This window comes from Metarhizium robertsii, assembly GCF_000187425.2.
Source record: "Metarhizium robertsii ARSEF 23 chromosome Unknown MAA_Scf_6, whole genome shotgun sequence".
Taxonomy (NCBI): Eukaryota; Fungi; Ascomycota; class Sordariomycetes; order Hypocreales; family Clavicipitaceae; genus Metarhizium; species Metarhizium robertsii.
The window spans coordinates 810,836-825,892 of NW_011942204.1; the positions used below are offsets into that span (position 1 = coordinate 810,836).

At 55.2% G+C, this 15,057-nt stretch overlaps 6 protein-coding genes across 6 annotated transcripts in view; 4 read left to right on the plus strand and 2 right to left on the minus strand.

The window, feature by feature from the left end:
- Nucleotides 1-81: 81 nt before the first annotated feature.
- MAA_08099 (uncharacterized protein) lies at nucleotides 82-1,118 on the minus strand (the record flags this gene model as incomplete). The annotated part of the gene is made up of 2 exons (XM_007826097.1): nucleotides 82-539; nucleotides 626-1,118. The coding sequence occupies 2 exons, from the start codon at nucleotides 1,116-1,118 to the stop codon at nucleotides 82-84; spliced, it is 951 nt and encodes a 316-aa protein (XP_007824288.1).
- An 834-nt stretch (nucleotides 1,119-1,952) lies between these two features.
- On the plus strand, nucleotides 1,953-3,534 carry MAA_08098 (Zn(2)-C6 fungal-type DNA-binding domain protein; the record flags this gene model as incomplete). Its single annotated transcript, XM_007826096.1, has 2 exons — nucleotides 1,953-1,986; nucleotides 2,066-3,534. 2 exons carry the CDS (start codon nucleotides 1,953-1,955, stop codon nucleotides 3,532-3,534), a joined length of 1,503 nt encoding a protein of 500 aa, XP_007824287.1.
- Nucleotides 3,535-3,619: 85 nt separating this feature from the next.
- MAA_08097 (phytanoyl-CoA dioxygenase) lies at nucleotides 3,620-4,702 on the minus strand (the record flags this gene model as incomplete). Its single annotated transcript, XM_007826095.2, has 3 exons — nucleotides 3,620-3,851; nucleotides 3,943-4,118; nucleotides 4,193-4,702. The coding sequence occupies 3 exons, from the start codon at nucleotides 4,700-4,702 to the stop codon at nucleotides 3,620-3,622; spliced, it is 918 nt and encodes a 305-aa protein (XP_007824286.2).
- Nucleotides 4,703-5,849: 1,147 nt separating this feature from the next.
- On the plus strand, nucleotides 5,850-8,215 carry MAA_08096 (lactose regulatory protein LAC9; the record flags this gene model as incomplete). The annotated part of the gene is made up of 7 exons (XM_007826094.2): nucleotides 5,850-5,885; nucleotides 5,942-5,971; nucleotides 6,040-6,134; nucleotides 6,198-6,532; nucleotides 6,591-7,297; nucleotides 7,352-7,830; nucleotides 7,897-8,215. The coding sequence occupies 7 exons, from the start codon at nucleotides 5,850-5,852 to the stop codon at nucleotides 8,213-8,215; spliced, it is 2,001 nt and encodes a 666-aa protein (XP_007824285.2).
- A 441-nt stretch (nucleotides 8,216-8,656) lies between these two features.
- MAA_08095 (hexose transporter) lies at nucleotides 8,657-10,548 on the plus strand (the record flags this gene model as incomplete). The annotated part of the gene is made up of 4 exons (XM_007826093.1): nucleotides 8,657-8,740; nucleotides 8,806-9,091; nucleotides 9,159-9,269; nucleotides 9,332-10,548. The coding sequence occupies 4 exons, from the start codon at nucleotides 8,657-8,659 to the stop codon at nucleotides 10,546-10,548; spliced, it is 1,698 nt and encodes a 565-aa protein (XP_007824284.1).
- A 2,617-nt stretch (nucleotides 10,549-13,165) lies between these two features.
- MAA_08094 (uncharacterized protein) overlaps nucleotides 13,166-15,057 on the plus strand; it is a gene marked incomplete at both ends in the record, with an annotated part of 2,667 nt that continues 775 nt past the window's right edge. Inside the window, 4 exons of the mRNA XM_007826092.1 lie at nucleotides 13,166-13,311; nucleotides 13,363-13,499; nucleotides 14,488-14,696; nucleotides 14,744-15,051. Coding sequence (XP_007824283.1) covers nucleotides 13,166-13,311; nucleotides 13,363-13,499; nucleotides 14,488-14,696; nucleotides 14,744-15,051 — 800 coding nt within the window. The remainder of the gene's footprint in view (nucleotides 13,312-13,362; nucleotides 13,500-14,487; nucleotides 14,697-14,743; nucleotides 15,052-15,057) is intronic.

The following is a 15,057-nucleotide window of genomic DNA, read 5'->3' on the forward strand; positions in this document are numbered from 1 at the left end:
AAATCAACAAAAATAAGAGTAGCAAGGCACCGAGCGGCCCCAGCCTAGGCTGCTAAATATTCTCGCTTCTCACGAGGTTGGTCATAAACCCAAGGATCTTCGGGCCTGGCTGAGTTCAGCCTGCGTCTCGGACAATCTACTAGCCATTTCGAGATTCTGCTTTTTGACCGCCGTAATCGCCTGTCGCGCCCTGAGAAGCTCGCTCTCCAGCCGATCCAAATAGTCGGACCAGCAGAGAAAGTCGCCGTCTACCAGGGGCTCCTCGGCCCTCGACTGGCCCACGACGGCGGCGTCCCGGGGCGGATCTCCGACGGGACGCCTTATCCGCTTCGCCTCGAGGACGTCTTGGAACAGCACGACGTTCGTGTTGACGGCCAGGCGGATGGTGTTGCAGAGCTCCGCGGCGCACAGACAGGCGTGGTCCCACGGGCGGAGGCAGCTATCTCTGGGCAGGTAGCGGAGGGACTCGATCCTGGACACGTCTATACGGTAGAGGTCCTGCGGTGGCGGCTCTTCAGGGAATACCTTGTCGGTGAGGGCTGTTTGACGTTGTCGTCAGCCACCCCGGGTCGGTTGTCATGGGACGCAAACTCGACGACACCCCTACAGCTTGGGGGGGACTCACCGTTGTCCTGCCATTCCCGGAGCATCAGCCAAGTAAACTTGCGGGCGTCCCATGAGTCCTGCTCGGCCGAATCCGCAATCACGTTTGCCACATGGGTGACAATCTCCTCCCGGACCTGTGCGAATTGATGCCCGAGCTCTCTGAAGCGTTCACAGAGTAGAGCTTCCAGCTGGAGCAGCCAAAAGAGAGGTTGCGCAGTTTGTGCCGTAGACTGAGGCGCTACAGTATCTTCCGTAGACAAAAGAATTCCAGTCAAAGACAGAGGATCTGCAGTATCTTCGATAGGCGAAAGAATTGCAGCCAAAGACAGAGGATCTGCAGTTTGTTCCGTAGACTGAGGGGCTGCAGTATCTTCCATAGGCAAAAGAAGTGAAGTCAAAGATAGAGGATCTGCAGTCTCTTCAACAGACAGAGGATCTGTAGTTTGTTCCGTAGACTGAGGGGCTGCATCCTCTTCCATGGACAAAGGATCTGCAGTTTTTTCCGTAGACATTGTCTTTTTCTTTTGCTCATCTGTTGTCTTGAAGCACGCTTGGTGTTGACGGCTTGGTGAGGAAGCGGCCCAGAGGGAGACATTTACGGTGCACCACCGCGAGCAGCAGGCAAGTACAAACGTAGGATGAATTGCCGGAGATGCAGAGAGAGCATGGTCGACAGAGATGCAGCAGGAGCGGGTTGATTGCGCACGATGGTGTGTATCATTGGGGGGGTTGGATGTGCAGTCTATTCACGGGCTGGGCTACATTGTTTGGTGAATCACGGCGATGCTGCTTGGTCAATATGTGTTGAGTGGGAGGAGAGAAGATGGGCAGGCGAGTAATTGATTGCGTGACGGGCGTATACGGCAACAAGCGTGGCAAACGCAACATTTGACAAAATGGGACGTCTCATCTTTTCAAGTTGCACAGCGGACGGAGATGAAGCACATGGAGGAGGTTCTTTGCTTTGGGCGACGTCGGTCGGCGGCTGCAGGTATTCCGTATTGTGTTGACGAGTCGTGATCAAAACTTGATGTGAAGTCGGTTTTTTTGACTCTCTTGCCGGTCTCACCGCAATATCAAGGCTAAACCCAGAATCGGGTCATGCCAAGGATTCTGCCGCCACCCACCACTTGATCATTTATGGCCGCGCCTGAGCGGTCGATCCATGTCGCATCTGAAAGTTGGCCGACGGCGGCTTCATAATGCGGCAACCCTTGCGGAGCCCTTTAAAACCATCTGTGACGCTGCTGATTGAAAAGCGCTTCTTTTTCTCTGTGACCTGGTGAGACATCGCCTGAGCCCGGGTGTACACATCGATCGGTGCACATGTCTGTCTCACCGCCCTAATGGTGTCGAGGGACCCCAATGCCGCTCCTGAAAGTAAGTCTTTCAACCTCTTGTTCATTTGTCTTTGCGTGTCGATTTCGAGGCCAGCATGCTCACTGAGACCACCAATCAGAGGGCTGCGGTACCTGCACCAAACGTCGCATCCGATGCGATTTTGCACGGCCAGTTTGCCAGAAATGCGTGAAGCGTGGACTCGAGTGTCCCGGCTACGGCCAGCGGCTCCGTTGGGCAGGCGGCGTTGCTGTGCGAGGCAAGTTGAAGGGCAAGATGATTCCGCTGCCCCAGGCCGGCGGCTCGACGAATACACGGCAGCCGACGACGCACCATGTGTCTGCGACGGCGTCAAAGGACGAGGCTGGCGATGTTGACGAGGCTCAGCGCCATGTTGGCTCGCCGTCCGTGTGCGTGCCCGTGCTGCTGGATCTTACCCTGCGCAGCTCGTTGCCCAAATTCATCGACTACTACGACAAGAATCTGGCTGGGCTGATGGTGTGGTTTGACTCGGAGGAAAACGACTACCGACGACGTGTGCTGCCCCTGGCCACGAACACGCCGGCCGTGCTATACGCTGTTGCTGCCATCGCCGCCCATCACGGTGCGAGGTCCTTTTCCCTGGGCATGCCTCGCTTTTCCGAGGCTGCCAGGGACGCTTGTCTCGGCTTGATTACTCGCCACGTTCAGGACATGACGGAGCGGCTGGCCGACGGTTCTGAGCTGAATACTGGCACCGACATTGCCGAGGCCGAGTGGATTTTGGCCTCCATTCTGATGATTTCGTGCTACGAAATGACCAATTCGCAGATTGCCGCGGCCGAAGGACACAGACGCGCCGCGAGGACTCTGGTCAACGTCTTTACTACCAAGGAAGCGGGCAACAGAGGCCTCTTCCGCTTTCTGCGCACCCAACTCGCCATCTACGATGTGCTGGCATCTACCACGTCCTTCAACCTCCAAGACATCCAAGAGACCGTGCTCCCCCCGCCTGGCACCGAGGGTGGTCTCTTCTCGCAATACCTCTCTCTGCTGCACTTTGTCACGCTTTTGTCTCGTCGCGCCGCCTTCGGTCTGGAGGCCAATGCCTTGGCGCCGGGCAACTTTCCCGACGCCACGCGCATTCGGTGCCAGTTCGAGCAGGCGCGAGGCACAACGCTTCTCGCCGCAGCGAAGCTAAGAATCGAACCAGCCATTCTCCGGCGCGACTTTGTACGGCTCGTCGACATTTATCACCATACGGCTGTTTTGTATTCTTACCGCTGCTTGGGATACGCACACGACGGCAACCTGGACTGGAGGGCATCGGTGGAAAAGCTATTCGAGCACCTAGACACCTTGGAGGATCCCGCGCTATGCGCCCAGAATCTACCCTGGCCTGCCTTCATTGCCGGCGCCGAATGCCACGACGATGTTGTGAAGCAGCGAGCCGTCACCAATTTGCTGACGGAGATCATCAAGACGACGGGCTTCAAGAACCACGCCGACATTCTCAACTTTTTGAGCGTGTTTTGGGGCGGCGCAAATCCAGACTGGCGACCGCTGGCTCAGCAATTCCAAGAAAACGGGTACCAAATCCTTCCTGTGTGAATTGCACAAAACACTGCATGGAAGGATACAATTTTTTTTATTTCTTCTATCAACGGGGGGAACGCCCATCGATCGCCGACACGCTTTACTTCCTCACCGTCTCCTCATCTTCCACGCCGAAAATAACCCTCATCGGATCCTGATATTTGTACAATCCAAGCGCCGGCGGGGCAATGCCGTATCCCAGCAGTCGCAAAACCTGGGGCGAGAGACCTCTCTTCTTTGCCAACTCGGGCGGCACTTCGAGGTATGAGTTTTCTTCCTGGCGGAGGGTACCCTTGCACAGAAACATGCCGATGGTTTCGCGCGCATCATCCCTGTTTCAAAGACACAATGAGTCAGCCACCACAGAATCCATGGCAGATGACCTTGCTGAAGGAAGGGTCTCAGAACAAGAAAAAAGCTTACTTGGTCACATTTGCCCCACCGGCATGATACACATTTCCCACGAAAACTGTGGCATCACCTACCTCAAGCTCCGCAGGGATGGCTTCTTCGTTGAGGGGCATCCTGTCCGGGCCCCACAAGTGACTCTTGGGGATGACGATGGTCGCCCCGTTTTCCTTGGTTGTCTTTGTCAAGGCCTGCAACGCAACAACGGTCAGATCTGGCCACACAGAGCAAACTGATTACCCGAGGTTTTGATGTCTTCGCTTACAGTCACGCAGCCCAGCATGACGGGCATGTCGCAGTTCCGAGTGTGGTAGTCGGAGTCGTCTCGATGCAGGGCCTGCTGCGTACCGCCAGGCTGGACGCGGAACCCGACGATGCTGGCAATCTGCGGCTTGGCCGAGACGCTCTTCTTTCCCTGGCCCTCCCAGTAGGTGTACCTGCTCGTCAGCATGCCGCTGGCGACGGACTGGAACAGCGGATTCACAAGCAGCTCTGCCGTGGCGTCCGAGTAGGCCAAGATGCCGTGGGCTCGCTTCGTGGTTGTCGGGAAGAAACCGGACTCGTCGACGCGGTCCGAGTCGAACTGGGGCTTGAGGTCCCTTCTGATGCGTTCGCAGAGCTCTTGCGGCACGAGGCCCCTGACTATGACGGCGCCATCGCGCTCGATAATGGACTGGAGGAGGGCGCCCGTCGTGGACGGGTCGTTGGCGTAGACGGATGCAAGGGTTTTGCCCGCCTCGGTTGGGAAGGGGCCGTTGTGCTCGTCGCAGGACATTGTGTGTGTGTATCTGGCGTCTGGGATGGGAATGACTGGTCGTATCAGATGAACAAATTTACATTTCTGTGCAAAAATAGATTTATTCTGGGCGTCTAGACTGGCCGTCGCCGCATCTTTTATATTCACCTGGTTATGGATCTATTCCAGTACTTACATGCCGTCTGTCATTGCCGTTCCCCTCTCCGCCAAAGCTTTGAGAAGACGAGAAAAGAGCAGTTTATACAAGTTACCATACCGCCTTGGGTAAAACCCCAGAGAAAAGCCCATGAGCATAAAAGACTTATCCGAGGCGACGGGCGGTAATAACTCCATCGTCGTTCTACTACCCTGTATTCTGCAAACCAACACTCCGTGTAAGTACCCAACAAGGAAATTGGTGGGGAGCCGTGGGGAATTTTCTCACATCAACAACCACTTCCAGGCTAGTGCACTACGTCGTCGCCGTCCACCAGCAACTTCCAACTCCCCGTACCCACCAAACGCAAAAAATGGCAAATGGCTCGACGGGATGCATTCTTCATGTGGTTAACGAGGCTCTCGACCCACAAGCAAAGCATCCAAGGCACTTTGGCCGAGTGGTCTAAGGCGCCGTGTTCAGGTTGAGTCGATTCGTTCGACTGGGCTTATTCGCGGTCTAGTAATAGGCGAGGGTTCGAATCCCTCAGGTGTCATGAACTTTAATTTTTGCTTATTAAACTTGTTATCACTTTGTTATTTTTTTTTATCGGGGCTGAAGTTTTCTCAGAGAAGTGGTTGGTTGATTTACCGTCAGGACGAATCTCTTGCGTTCCTTTTTGTGATGAGGCTCAGGGTCGTGGGACGAGTCGGCCAGTGGTTTGTATGTGCCTATCCAGCCATGGCGTTCATCTCGGCATTTGAAATAAATACACCTACGCAGATATACGGTATCATGGCCGTTCATTCAAGCAATGCCTGGAATGCGTCTGCTTGGAAATACACTATAAACTTATGCGCTGCTGCTTTGCTTGTTTTTTCGCTGCGCAATTTGTCCCACGTGATGGTTTTTCGTCAAGCCGCCCCGCCGCATCCTGATGTGGCCATCTCACAACCTCACCGCGAATTCCGTTGAGGCCCAACTCATCAAATGCGTGAGGCGCTGCGGAACTCATGAATTGTCTTCTAGATGGAATCGAGCTCCGCTTCTGGCAGCAACCTTGCCGTGAGTTTGACCCAGACGCCCTCATGTCTCTCGCAAACGACTGACCCCCTCCACAGTGCGACGTCTGTCGGATCAAGAAGTTGAAGGTACGTATAAGACTCTGCGGCCTCTGCCTACATTGGGAGAGTAATGGAGTAGCTGAAGCATCTCAAAGTGTTCCAAAGACCGCCCGGCGTGCACGGCTTGCGTGCAAAACCGCAGACAATGCCATTACAGTGGAAAGGTGGTACGGTCGCCACTCACCAGACAGTAGGTCTCACAGACACAACACCCGAAGCCATTTTTTTTTTTTTTTTTTTGACAATCTCCTAGGTATCTTACTTCTGTGGAAAGACGGCTTAACTATTTGGAGAAGCTGGTGGCACAGAAACTACCCGATTTGGATGTTGATGAAGCACTCGCTGCTATTGCCACCAGCTCTCCGGCTACACCACCGACGCAGGTTAAGACGCTCGCGTTCCCGTCGGATCACCGCCAGCACAGCACTACGGGACTCATTTCAAGTAGCAAGGAGCAGCCTGCGCAGGAGTCGATATCGGAGGCTGTCCCTGAGCAAGCGGATGGATTTGATTGGCAAGAAGAGGCGAATGACCTGGTCGATGGCATGGCGGCGTTGGCCGTAGAGCCCACTGGCACCGGGTATTTAGGTGGGTGATTTTGCGGTAAAAAAAACAAATGCCCTCGGAAGCTCACATGTCTGCGTAGGATCTACTGCCGGAGTGTACTTCCTCCGGGCTTTACTGTCTTGGATTGCTGGTAGACGAGCCGTATCGGACCCTTTCCAGCCTGCAACATCTTCGCCCCAACACTTCAAGCCGTCACCAACGTCGTCATCCCATATTCAACAATCGCTCGACTCTGGCCACATGGCGAACCAGCTTCTTGATGCCTACTTCTCCGTGTACCATGTTTCATACCCCTTTATTCACGAAGCCACTTTCATGGCCCAGTATCACCAACTCATCTCCCGGCCGAACCGGCAATCTTGGCAAATGCTACTCCATACCGTTTTGGCCCTGGGAGCGTGGTGTCTCGACAATGAAGAAAGCGAAGTTGATGACTATCTGTACCACCGCGCTCTTTCGTTCCGTGAGGATGAGTCCTTGTTCGAAAGCGCAAACCTGACCCTGGTACAGGCCTTGCTGTTGTTGTCCAACTTGAGCCAAAAGCGGAACAAGCCGAATACAGGAGGAAACTTTCTCGGCTTGGCGACTCGCATGGCCTTGAGTCTAGGGCTGCATCGTGAGTTGCCAGACTGGAACATTAGCCTTCTTCAGAGAGAAATGAGGCGCCGCGTTTGGTGGGGGCTGTTTCTCTTTGACAGTGGCGCATCAACAACCTTTGGCAGGCCGATTCTTCTCCCCGAAGGCGAAGCCATGGACGTGAAACATGTTCTCAACATTCATGATGAGGTGGGTAATGGAGAACTCGTTGACGAGGTTATGCTGGAAGCTGACACGTCGTAGCAATTAACTCCCCGGACCGTGGACCTGCCAGAGGAGTCCAACCAACCAACGAGGTATTCTGGCATGAAATCCCAAAGCGACTTCCACCTTTATTCAAATCACATTTCCAACAGGCTCCTTGCGACTTCTGGAATATCCCCGGAGGAGGCCTTGCGGCTGAACCACTCTCTTGAGACGTGGTGCGAGACTCTGCCTGCATATTTCAAGATGACGCAGGACCCAGTCAGCTTGGAGCCGTCTTACCTATTCGCCAGGTCTCGGTTGTGGTGGCGCATATGGAACTTGAGAATCATTCTGTTCAGACAGATTGTTTTGAGCCGCGCCATGAAAAGGAAGCGAGACAATCTTGTGACGACGTCAACCGACCCCGATAACAGGTGCAGGGACTTGGCTGTCCAGGCAGCCAACTCGACAATCGTGTCAATAAGTCAGTTTCTCACGCAGACACCAATGACTCGATTAATCAACTGGTATGCCACGTAAGTATCAGCCTCTCAGGAAATCACCAAAAAAAGGAGTGCCTTGTGCGCTAATCAAGTGCGCAGATACTTTTTGTTTCACGCGTCATTGATCAGCGCTCTTGCGATTCTGGGAGATTTGGAATCTCCCGAGACCGCGGCATGGCAAGCAGACGTCGACACGGCGAACCACACCTTTCGGACAATGTTGACGAGCAACCCCCTTGCTTCTCGGTGTGCCGACATCCTAGGCCTGATTGTGCCGCCGCAACCAGAACAGACGGCCAGCCCCGTCATTAGCGACGAATTTTTGTATCGGGACGAGCTCGACTTCTCTTCCTGGCCAATGGACCCCGCGGATGTTTTCAATTCGTTGGGATGGACTGATTTTGGCCAGGGCGTGTAGCGCAGCACGTCCCCAACCGCCTTTGCTACTTCGACTTCTACAATTGCCCTTGCGTCTGTCGGATTGCAAACGCCCGACACAGCACTCGCTGGTATTTATAACACTGCATGTGTGCGTTGAAGATTCGTGGGGGTTCAACTAAACCTTCTCCACCGGGCCGTTGGAGATCATCTGGGGCACAAATCCCCGATGACGATTTGCTGCTTCTTCGGGCCGGAGTAGAGTTGTCCGAACTTCCCCGCAAAGTTTGTTCCTCGCGCATTCTAGCTGCATTACCCCGTCCGGAGCAGTGACGTTCAGGTTCCTCTTGGCCGACTACTGGAGTGACACATTTGAATATATAGTTCCCCGCGTGGTATTGCCTCTCTCTTTTTTCATCTCTTGTGGGATATACCCCAGAACACGTGGCGCAGTTCATGGTGACTACTGCTTGTGCCCATAATGTCTCGGCTCGTTGACACAAGCACCTCGGCAGGTGTCTGGCGCCAACTGCGCGACAATCCATACATTTTTGGTTTGTCTGCTGTAAGTGCTTCTTTTTTTTTTCCCTTGAGATATTTTTGCGGTTCATTGACTGATAAACGACTTAGTTCGCCTCGTTGGGAGGGTTCCTCTTCGGCTATGACCAAGGTGTAGTCTCTGGGGTTCTGAAAATGGAATCTTTTGGTGCAGAATTCCCGCGAGTATATCTTGACAGTGGATTCAAGGGCTGGTTTGTGTCGACGCTTTTGCTTGCCGCGTGGCTGGGGTCATTGGTCAACGGTCCGATTGCAGACCGGTTTGGCCGCAAGGGATCAATGCTGGCGGCCGTGGTTGTCTTTGTCTTGGGGTCGGGTCTCCAAGCCGGTGCCCGATCCATTGGCGTTTTGTTTGCAGGTGAGAATGATTGGTTCGTCGTCATGTGGATGATGTGACACTTACTAGTGACCACTCTTTTGGACAGGTCGTGCAATTGCAGGATTTTCAGTAGGCATGCTGACCATGATTGTGCCCATGTACATGTCGGAGGTTTCGACCCCAGGCATTCGAGGCACCTTGGTTGTCCTCCAGCAGTGTAAGTCCAACGACAGCTTTCTCGAGAAACTTGGTTGCGAAATGCTGATGGAGTGTCTACAGTGAGCATCACGCTTGGTATTCTCGTCAGTTACTGGCTGGAATACGGCACGCAGTACATTGGCGGGACACGATGTGCGCCTGATATCCCTTACACGGGCGGCACCGAGTCGAACCGCGCATTTGACCCCAGACACGACGTCGGCCCAGACGGGTGTACCGGCCAAAGTGAAGCAGCATGGAGAGTTCCGTTTGCGCTGCAAATCGTGCCTGCTTTCATCCTGGGCGTGGGCATGATCTTCTTCCCGGAATCGCCTCGATTCTACCTCATGCGCAAGAGTGAAGAGAGGGCTCTCGGTGCGCTGGGCCAGCTCCGACGCGTCCACCCCGATTCGGATACCCTACGTGAGGAATATCTGGCAATCAAGGCAGAAGTTCTTTTTGATGAATCTGTGGCACGGGACAAATTCCCTGGCCAGCACGGTGTTTCTCTCTACCTATCACAATACGCATCCCTTGTTTCCACATGGCCAAACTTGAAGCGACTGCTCGTAGGCTCTGGGACCATGTTTCTTCAACAATTCATGGGCTGCAACGCGTTGATTTACTACGCGCCCACCATATTCGGGCAATTAGGACTGTCGGGGAACACGACCTCGCTGCTGGCAACGGGCGTCTACGGCATCGTCAACACATTGTCCACTTTGCCGGCCGTGTTCCTCATCGACAAGGTGGGCAGGCGACCTCTACTCATGTGCGGAGCCTTTGGGACATTTGTGTCTCTCGTCATTGTCGGCGCAGTCGTCGGCGCCTACGGCTCCGATCTCCAGTCGCACAAGGCAGCGGCCTGGACGGGCATCGCATTCATCTACATCTACGACATTAACTTCTCGTATTCCTTTGCGCCCATCGGCTGGGTCCTGCCGTCTGAGATTTTCAACCTCGGCAGCCGGTCCAAGGCCATGGCGATTACAACGAGCGCCACATGGATGTGCAACTTTGTCATCGGCCTCGTGACGCCGGACATGCTGGACAAGATCACGTGGGGGACATACATCTTCTTTGCGTGCTTCTGCCTCATAGCCCTGGCGTTTACGTACTTTGTTATCCCGGAAACAAAGGGCAAGAGTCTCGAAGATATGGATATCGCATTTGGAGACACGGCCGCCCACGAAGAAAAGATGAGGCTGTTCGGTATCGCGGCTACCCTGGGTCTGACTGCATCCGTGCCAGAGGAGAAGATTGAAGCCGCGAGGGGAGAGATGGAAGAGTATGCGTAGGAAATAAAGTGCTTGATAGGCAGTTTTTCTTTTTCTTTTCTTTTTTCCCTGATATAGCTCGCAACCTAAGGACGGGTTTAGGTTCCCAAGTGGGGATGGTTGAAGCGCCGGAAAGAGGCCCAGCCGTGACGTCGTCGCCGGCCAGTCCCCGTCCTACGTCCCGCATAGCCACGACTTGCCAAATCAGGTTGTTTTGGTGGCGAACGAATGGTATGAGACGGCCACTCTACGTCAGTTCTCATAATCGGTCGGCCGCGGCTACCGCGGGTGGCCGAGATCGGGGTGGCAGCAGGGCTGAGTATCTCTGCGGGCAGAATGTGGCTGTGGGAGGTCTAACTCGGACTGGAGCATGTTTTGATTCCGCCCGGACAGGAACTGTGTCGTGTGATGATGGCATTCGGGGCAATGACTGAGTGAGGAACAGGAGGGTTCGACGAGGCCAGAGTGTATCGTGGTGGCTGGAGGCTTAACCCTGGGCGTCACCGGAAACGGCATCGAGCATACGGACTAGAGCCGAGGGGGCTAACTTTGACACGCGTCGAATGAATACGGTTTGACAGCGAGCCTAAAATCGTCTACTGACTGTCGTGAACTGGGCAAGGTGCATACGTTCAACCGCGTGGCTGGCAATGGCAGCGCGTGGAATAGTTCAGGGCGCGGGCTCTAGATATTGACCGCCAATCATTTACTCAATTAGGCTATTTCGGCACAAAGTATTCTGCAGCGGAAACGCCGTCGCGGTCTTATCCGTCAAGTCTGCGTTCAATGCTGTACCCCGTATGCACGCCCGCCACAAACACGGGACGTCGAATAGACAGCCATGTCCATATATGCGCGCCTGATGCTTTACTCGCACCCGGGGATGGCATTCTTGGTCAAGATTTGGCCCTGCCGGAACCTCAGGTTGACGCCATGCCGGTGTCTTGCCGGCACGGGACGGGAGCTGGTCCCAATGACATGTAGCTGACAAAAGAAAATGGGAGAAGTCGGGCAAAGCAGAATGCCCATTGGCATGGGATGTACTCGGTATGCCACATCGCATGCATGCCCCTCCTTCTTTTTAAAATTCAAGGACGTGGTGCCAAGTACCAATGAAGTTCAATTTGCGTCTCGAGTGCTCGGCATATTCCGGCGGATACTATGCGTGCGGGGATTGAAGCTCCCGTGATGTGCCTTTTTTTTTTTTTTTTGTTTATACTAGCTCTTTTCTATCAAACGGCTCAATTCATTCCACAGTATACTAGACAAGAGCAGGCGTGTAATTTGTAAGCGGCAGTTCAACACCGCATCCTCGGTACCTTCAACAGAACGCTGCGCCAAAGAAGTCACCTGGACTTACACCGAGCCCCCGGTGCCTAGGCGCTCGTTAGAGGCTTTTGCAAAACTCAAAAAAAAACATTGAACAAAGGATAAGAGACAATTTTGGACCCCTGATGTTCGCCTCGGCACCAGGAGCACCCCACACGTAAACAGGGAATGAGACACATCACGCATCGCCAAGACGCCGAAACCACATGTCACGGTCTCGTCTATCGCGGAATCGACTCATCACGCCAAGACCGGCGGTACGTCAGCACGGCGGCGCGCCCCCATGACGCATCTTGAGCCCAGGCCCCCCATGTTCATCTGGTGCAAGTGCCGAACATGGACCCAAGGCAACGAACGACACGAACGGGCAGAGGAGCCGTCGGGGCGTAAACAAGCTAGATGGGCAACAAAAAGTTCCCGCCGTGGCCTGCGCATGCTGTCCCGAGCAGAGCAGGGCAGAGCCACGATGGCTGGCGCCAAAAGCGGCGAGGGACCCAGAATGAACAAAATGCCACATTGTATTACGTACCAGCGATGTGACGGCACCGGGCAGAAACAAGCCTGCCGTCTGCTTCAGACAGGACCGTACGGGCCCCGCGCAGCGAGGCGTAGTCGCCAGATTCGGGCAAACCTTATGTTTAGAGTGGCCGGATGGCACGGTCAGCACTCCGTACAGCATGGAGCATCGGCAGGCCGCGACGGACGGGGGGAGGGTCGCACGAGACCTGCATCAATGGACTGTATCCAGCCCACGATGGAAGTGCATGCCATCGAATCGACAGAGGCGCGAGGTGTCACAACCCGCTCCGACGGCCTCCAACATCGGCGAGAGCGACGGAGCAGCGACGCGACGACGCTCCGGCCCTGGTGAGGACCAGGACCGAATATTGAATGACCAAGAGGGAAGAATAGGCAACACAGCGTCTAGCTGCACTGCCAGCCTTGGCCTAGAGTCGAGGCTTTGCCGTGGGAGAAAAAGCGGGCGAGCAAGTCTGGTGCCACGCACAAGTTTGAAACCCTTTCCTCGGTGGTCATGCAGCACCAGTTCTACGCCACCTGGGTATTGGCCAGATTGGGATAGCTCCCACGATTGATGGACGTGGACTGCGCCCCCCCGGAGTCCGGGAGCCATCCGAACCACGCGGTCTGGGGTATATAAGACGCGACCAGGCAGCCGGGTGTTGGGAACCCTCCCTCGTATAAGTCACCCCATCATCTCACCACGTTCACGCCGTCCATCTATAAACACGGCCGTTATTCACCACACAAGCCAGCCAGCAGCTCACATTTTCACCGCGCCACACGCAACATGACCTCCAAGCTCATGGGCAAGCTCAAGGAGACGCTGGGCAACGACGCCCGGCCGGCGATCCCGCTCGCCCGCCCCGAGGCCGCGTCCGGCTCGGCGCCGCGCGAGATCCAGTCCTCGCCGCGCGTGCAGTTCAAGGGCTCCAGGTACGTGAGATGGCTGGAGACGACGAGGACTCGCGCTGACTCGGCTGCCAGCTCGACATCGACGTCGCCATCGACGGGCGCCAGCCCCCCCGCCAAGCACGACGTCCTCGACGCCGCGCACTCGCCGCCGTCGGTGCTGAGCCAGCACCTTGGCCCGCCGACCATTGAGCACAAGTATCCCCGGGATAGTAAGTGGCGGAGGCATTCGATCAGTGCGCAGGAGCAGCATTATTTGCGATAGGGGGATTTCGCGGGGATGGGGCTGTGAGAGCCATCAATGTATTATATGACTGTGTTTTGACGACGCTAGCTACCTCGGATGAATGACGAAACTCACGAACACTTGTTTTTGTACCGTGGCGAAATACCTGGTGTAACTGTGTGGCATGTGATGTGACCTGGCCTGTCATGTATGCTTTTTGCCACCGTAGCGGACCAGTCATGGTTCGTGGAATCGTGGGTGGGAGTCGGGGACGAGTCCAGAGTCCAGACTGTGCTTGCGGTGGCGCTCTTGGTGGCACGCTGATCAAGGCTGTCTGGGTTGCGGTAGGCGTTGGGCGTTGGGCACTGCTGCTGGTGATGCGGTTAATAGGCGTGCCGAGTAGTGGAAAGGGTGAATCGTATCGATGTCTGGCGTTTCTTTAAGCATTCTTCTGCCGATGCCTTCGGCTGGCTCCGTTTACGTCTGGGCCATTTAACCGCCGGTTAAATAGAAAGCTTATCTGGAATATCTCCGGTGGCAGTAGACGGGTAAAAATAGAAGAAAAAAAAGTACCACCTGCAGCGCAGATGAACTGATTCATGATGGAGACATCTCAAATACCTAGTAGCCATTATTATAGCCAAGAATACGGAGTACGCAGTACTTGCACGGCGATTGACTTAAGGCTGCCCGCATCACCCCGGCCGCGCCTCCGAATTCCCCGACGGAATCCACCACAGCTTCATGTCAACGGCGGGCGTTTCCAGTGGACGCGACACCTCATTGGGCCGGATAAGATGGCTAAAGGGACCAGCTCTGGAGCTCCCCTGCCCCAGATTTGCGGGGAGGCGCACGTCGGGGCATCATCGCATCGTGGCCCGAGGGGGCTATTTATTTAGAAACTTGCCCTGACGTTTTTCTTTTAAAAATTGCATTTCACTCTTGTCGGTTTCTGCTCTTACTCCTGGCTATAGTGTGTGCGACCGCCGTGTCGATTAGCCATTCTTGCTCATCGCTCCTCACCGTCATTCTTTTTACCCCGCCAACTTGGATTCAAGCGCCCTCACTTTTTCTGCTGCAACACCAGAACCCGCGTTTACGCTTCACCCCAAGCAAGCTGGCATTCGGAGCGCCAACGCCCGTCAACATGGCCACGCAAACACTGAACCGAGATGAAATCAGCGTACGACCCCTCCTCCCCGTCATGCAGCCCAACTGACACCTTCGCAGAACCTCTCCTTCATCCTCGACAAGCCATACCAAGTCTCGTACGCGGAGCGGCCCAAGCCGACCCTCTCCTCACCGCACGATGTCATCGTCGCCGTCAACTACACGGGCATCTGCGGCTCCGACGTGCACTACTGGAGCCACGGCGCCATCGGCCACTTTGTCGTCAAGGACCCCATGGTGCTGGGCCACGAGTCGGCCGGCACCGTCGTCGAGGCCGGCAGCCAAGTGACGCACCTCGCGCCCGGGGACCGCGTCGCCATCGAGCCGGGCTACGCGTGCCGGCGGTGCCCGGACTGCCGCGCCGGCAGGTACAA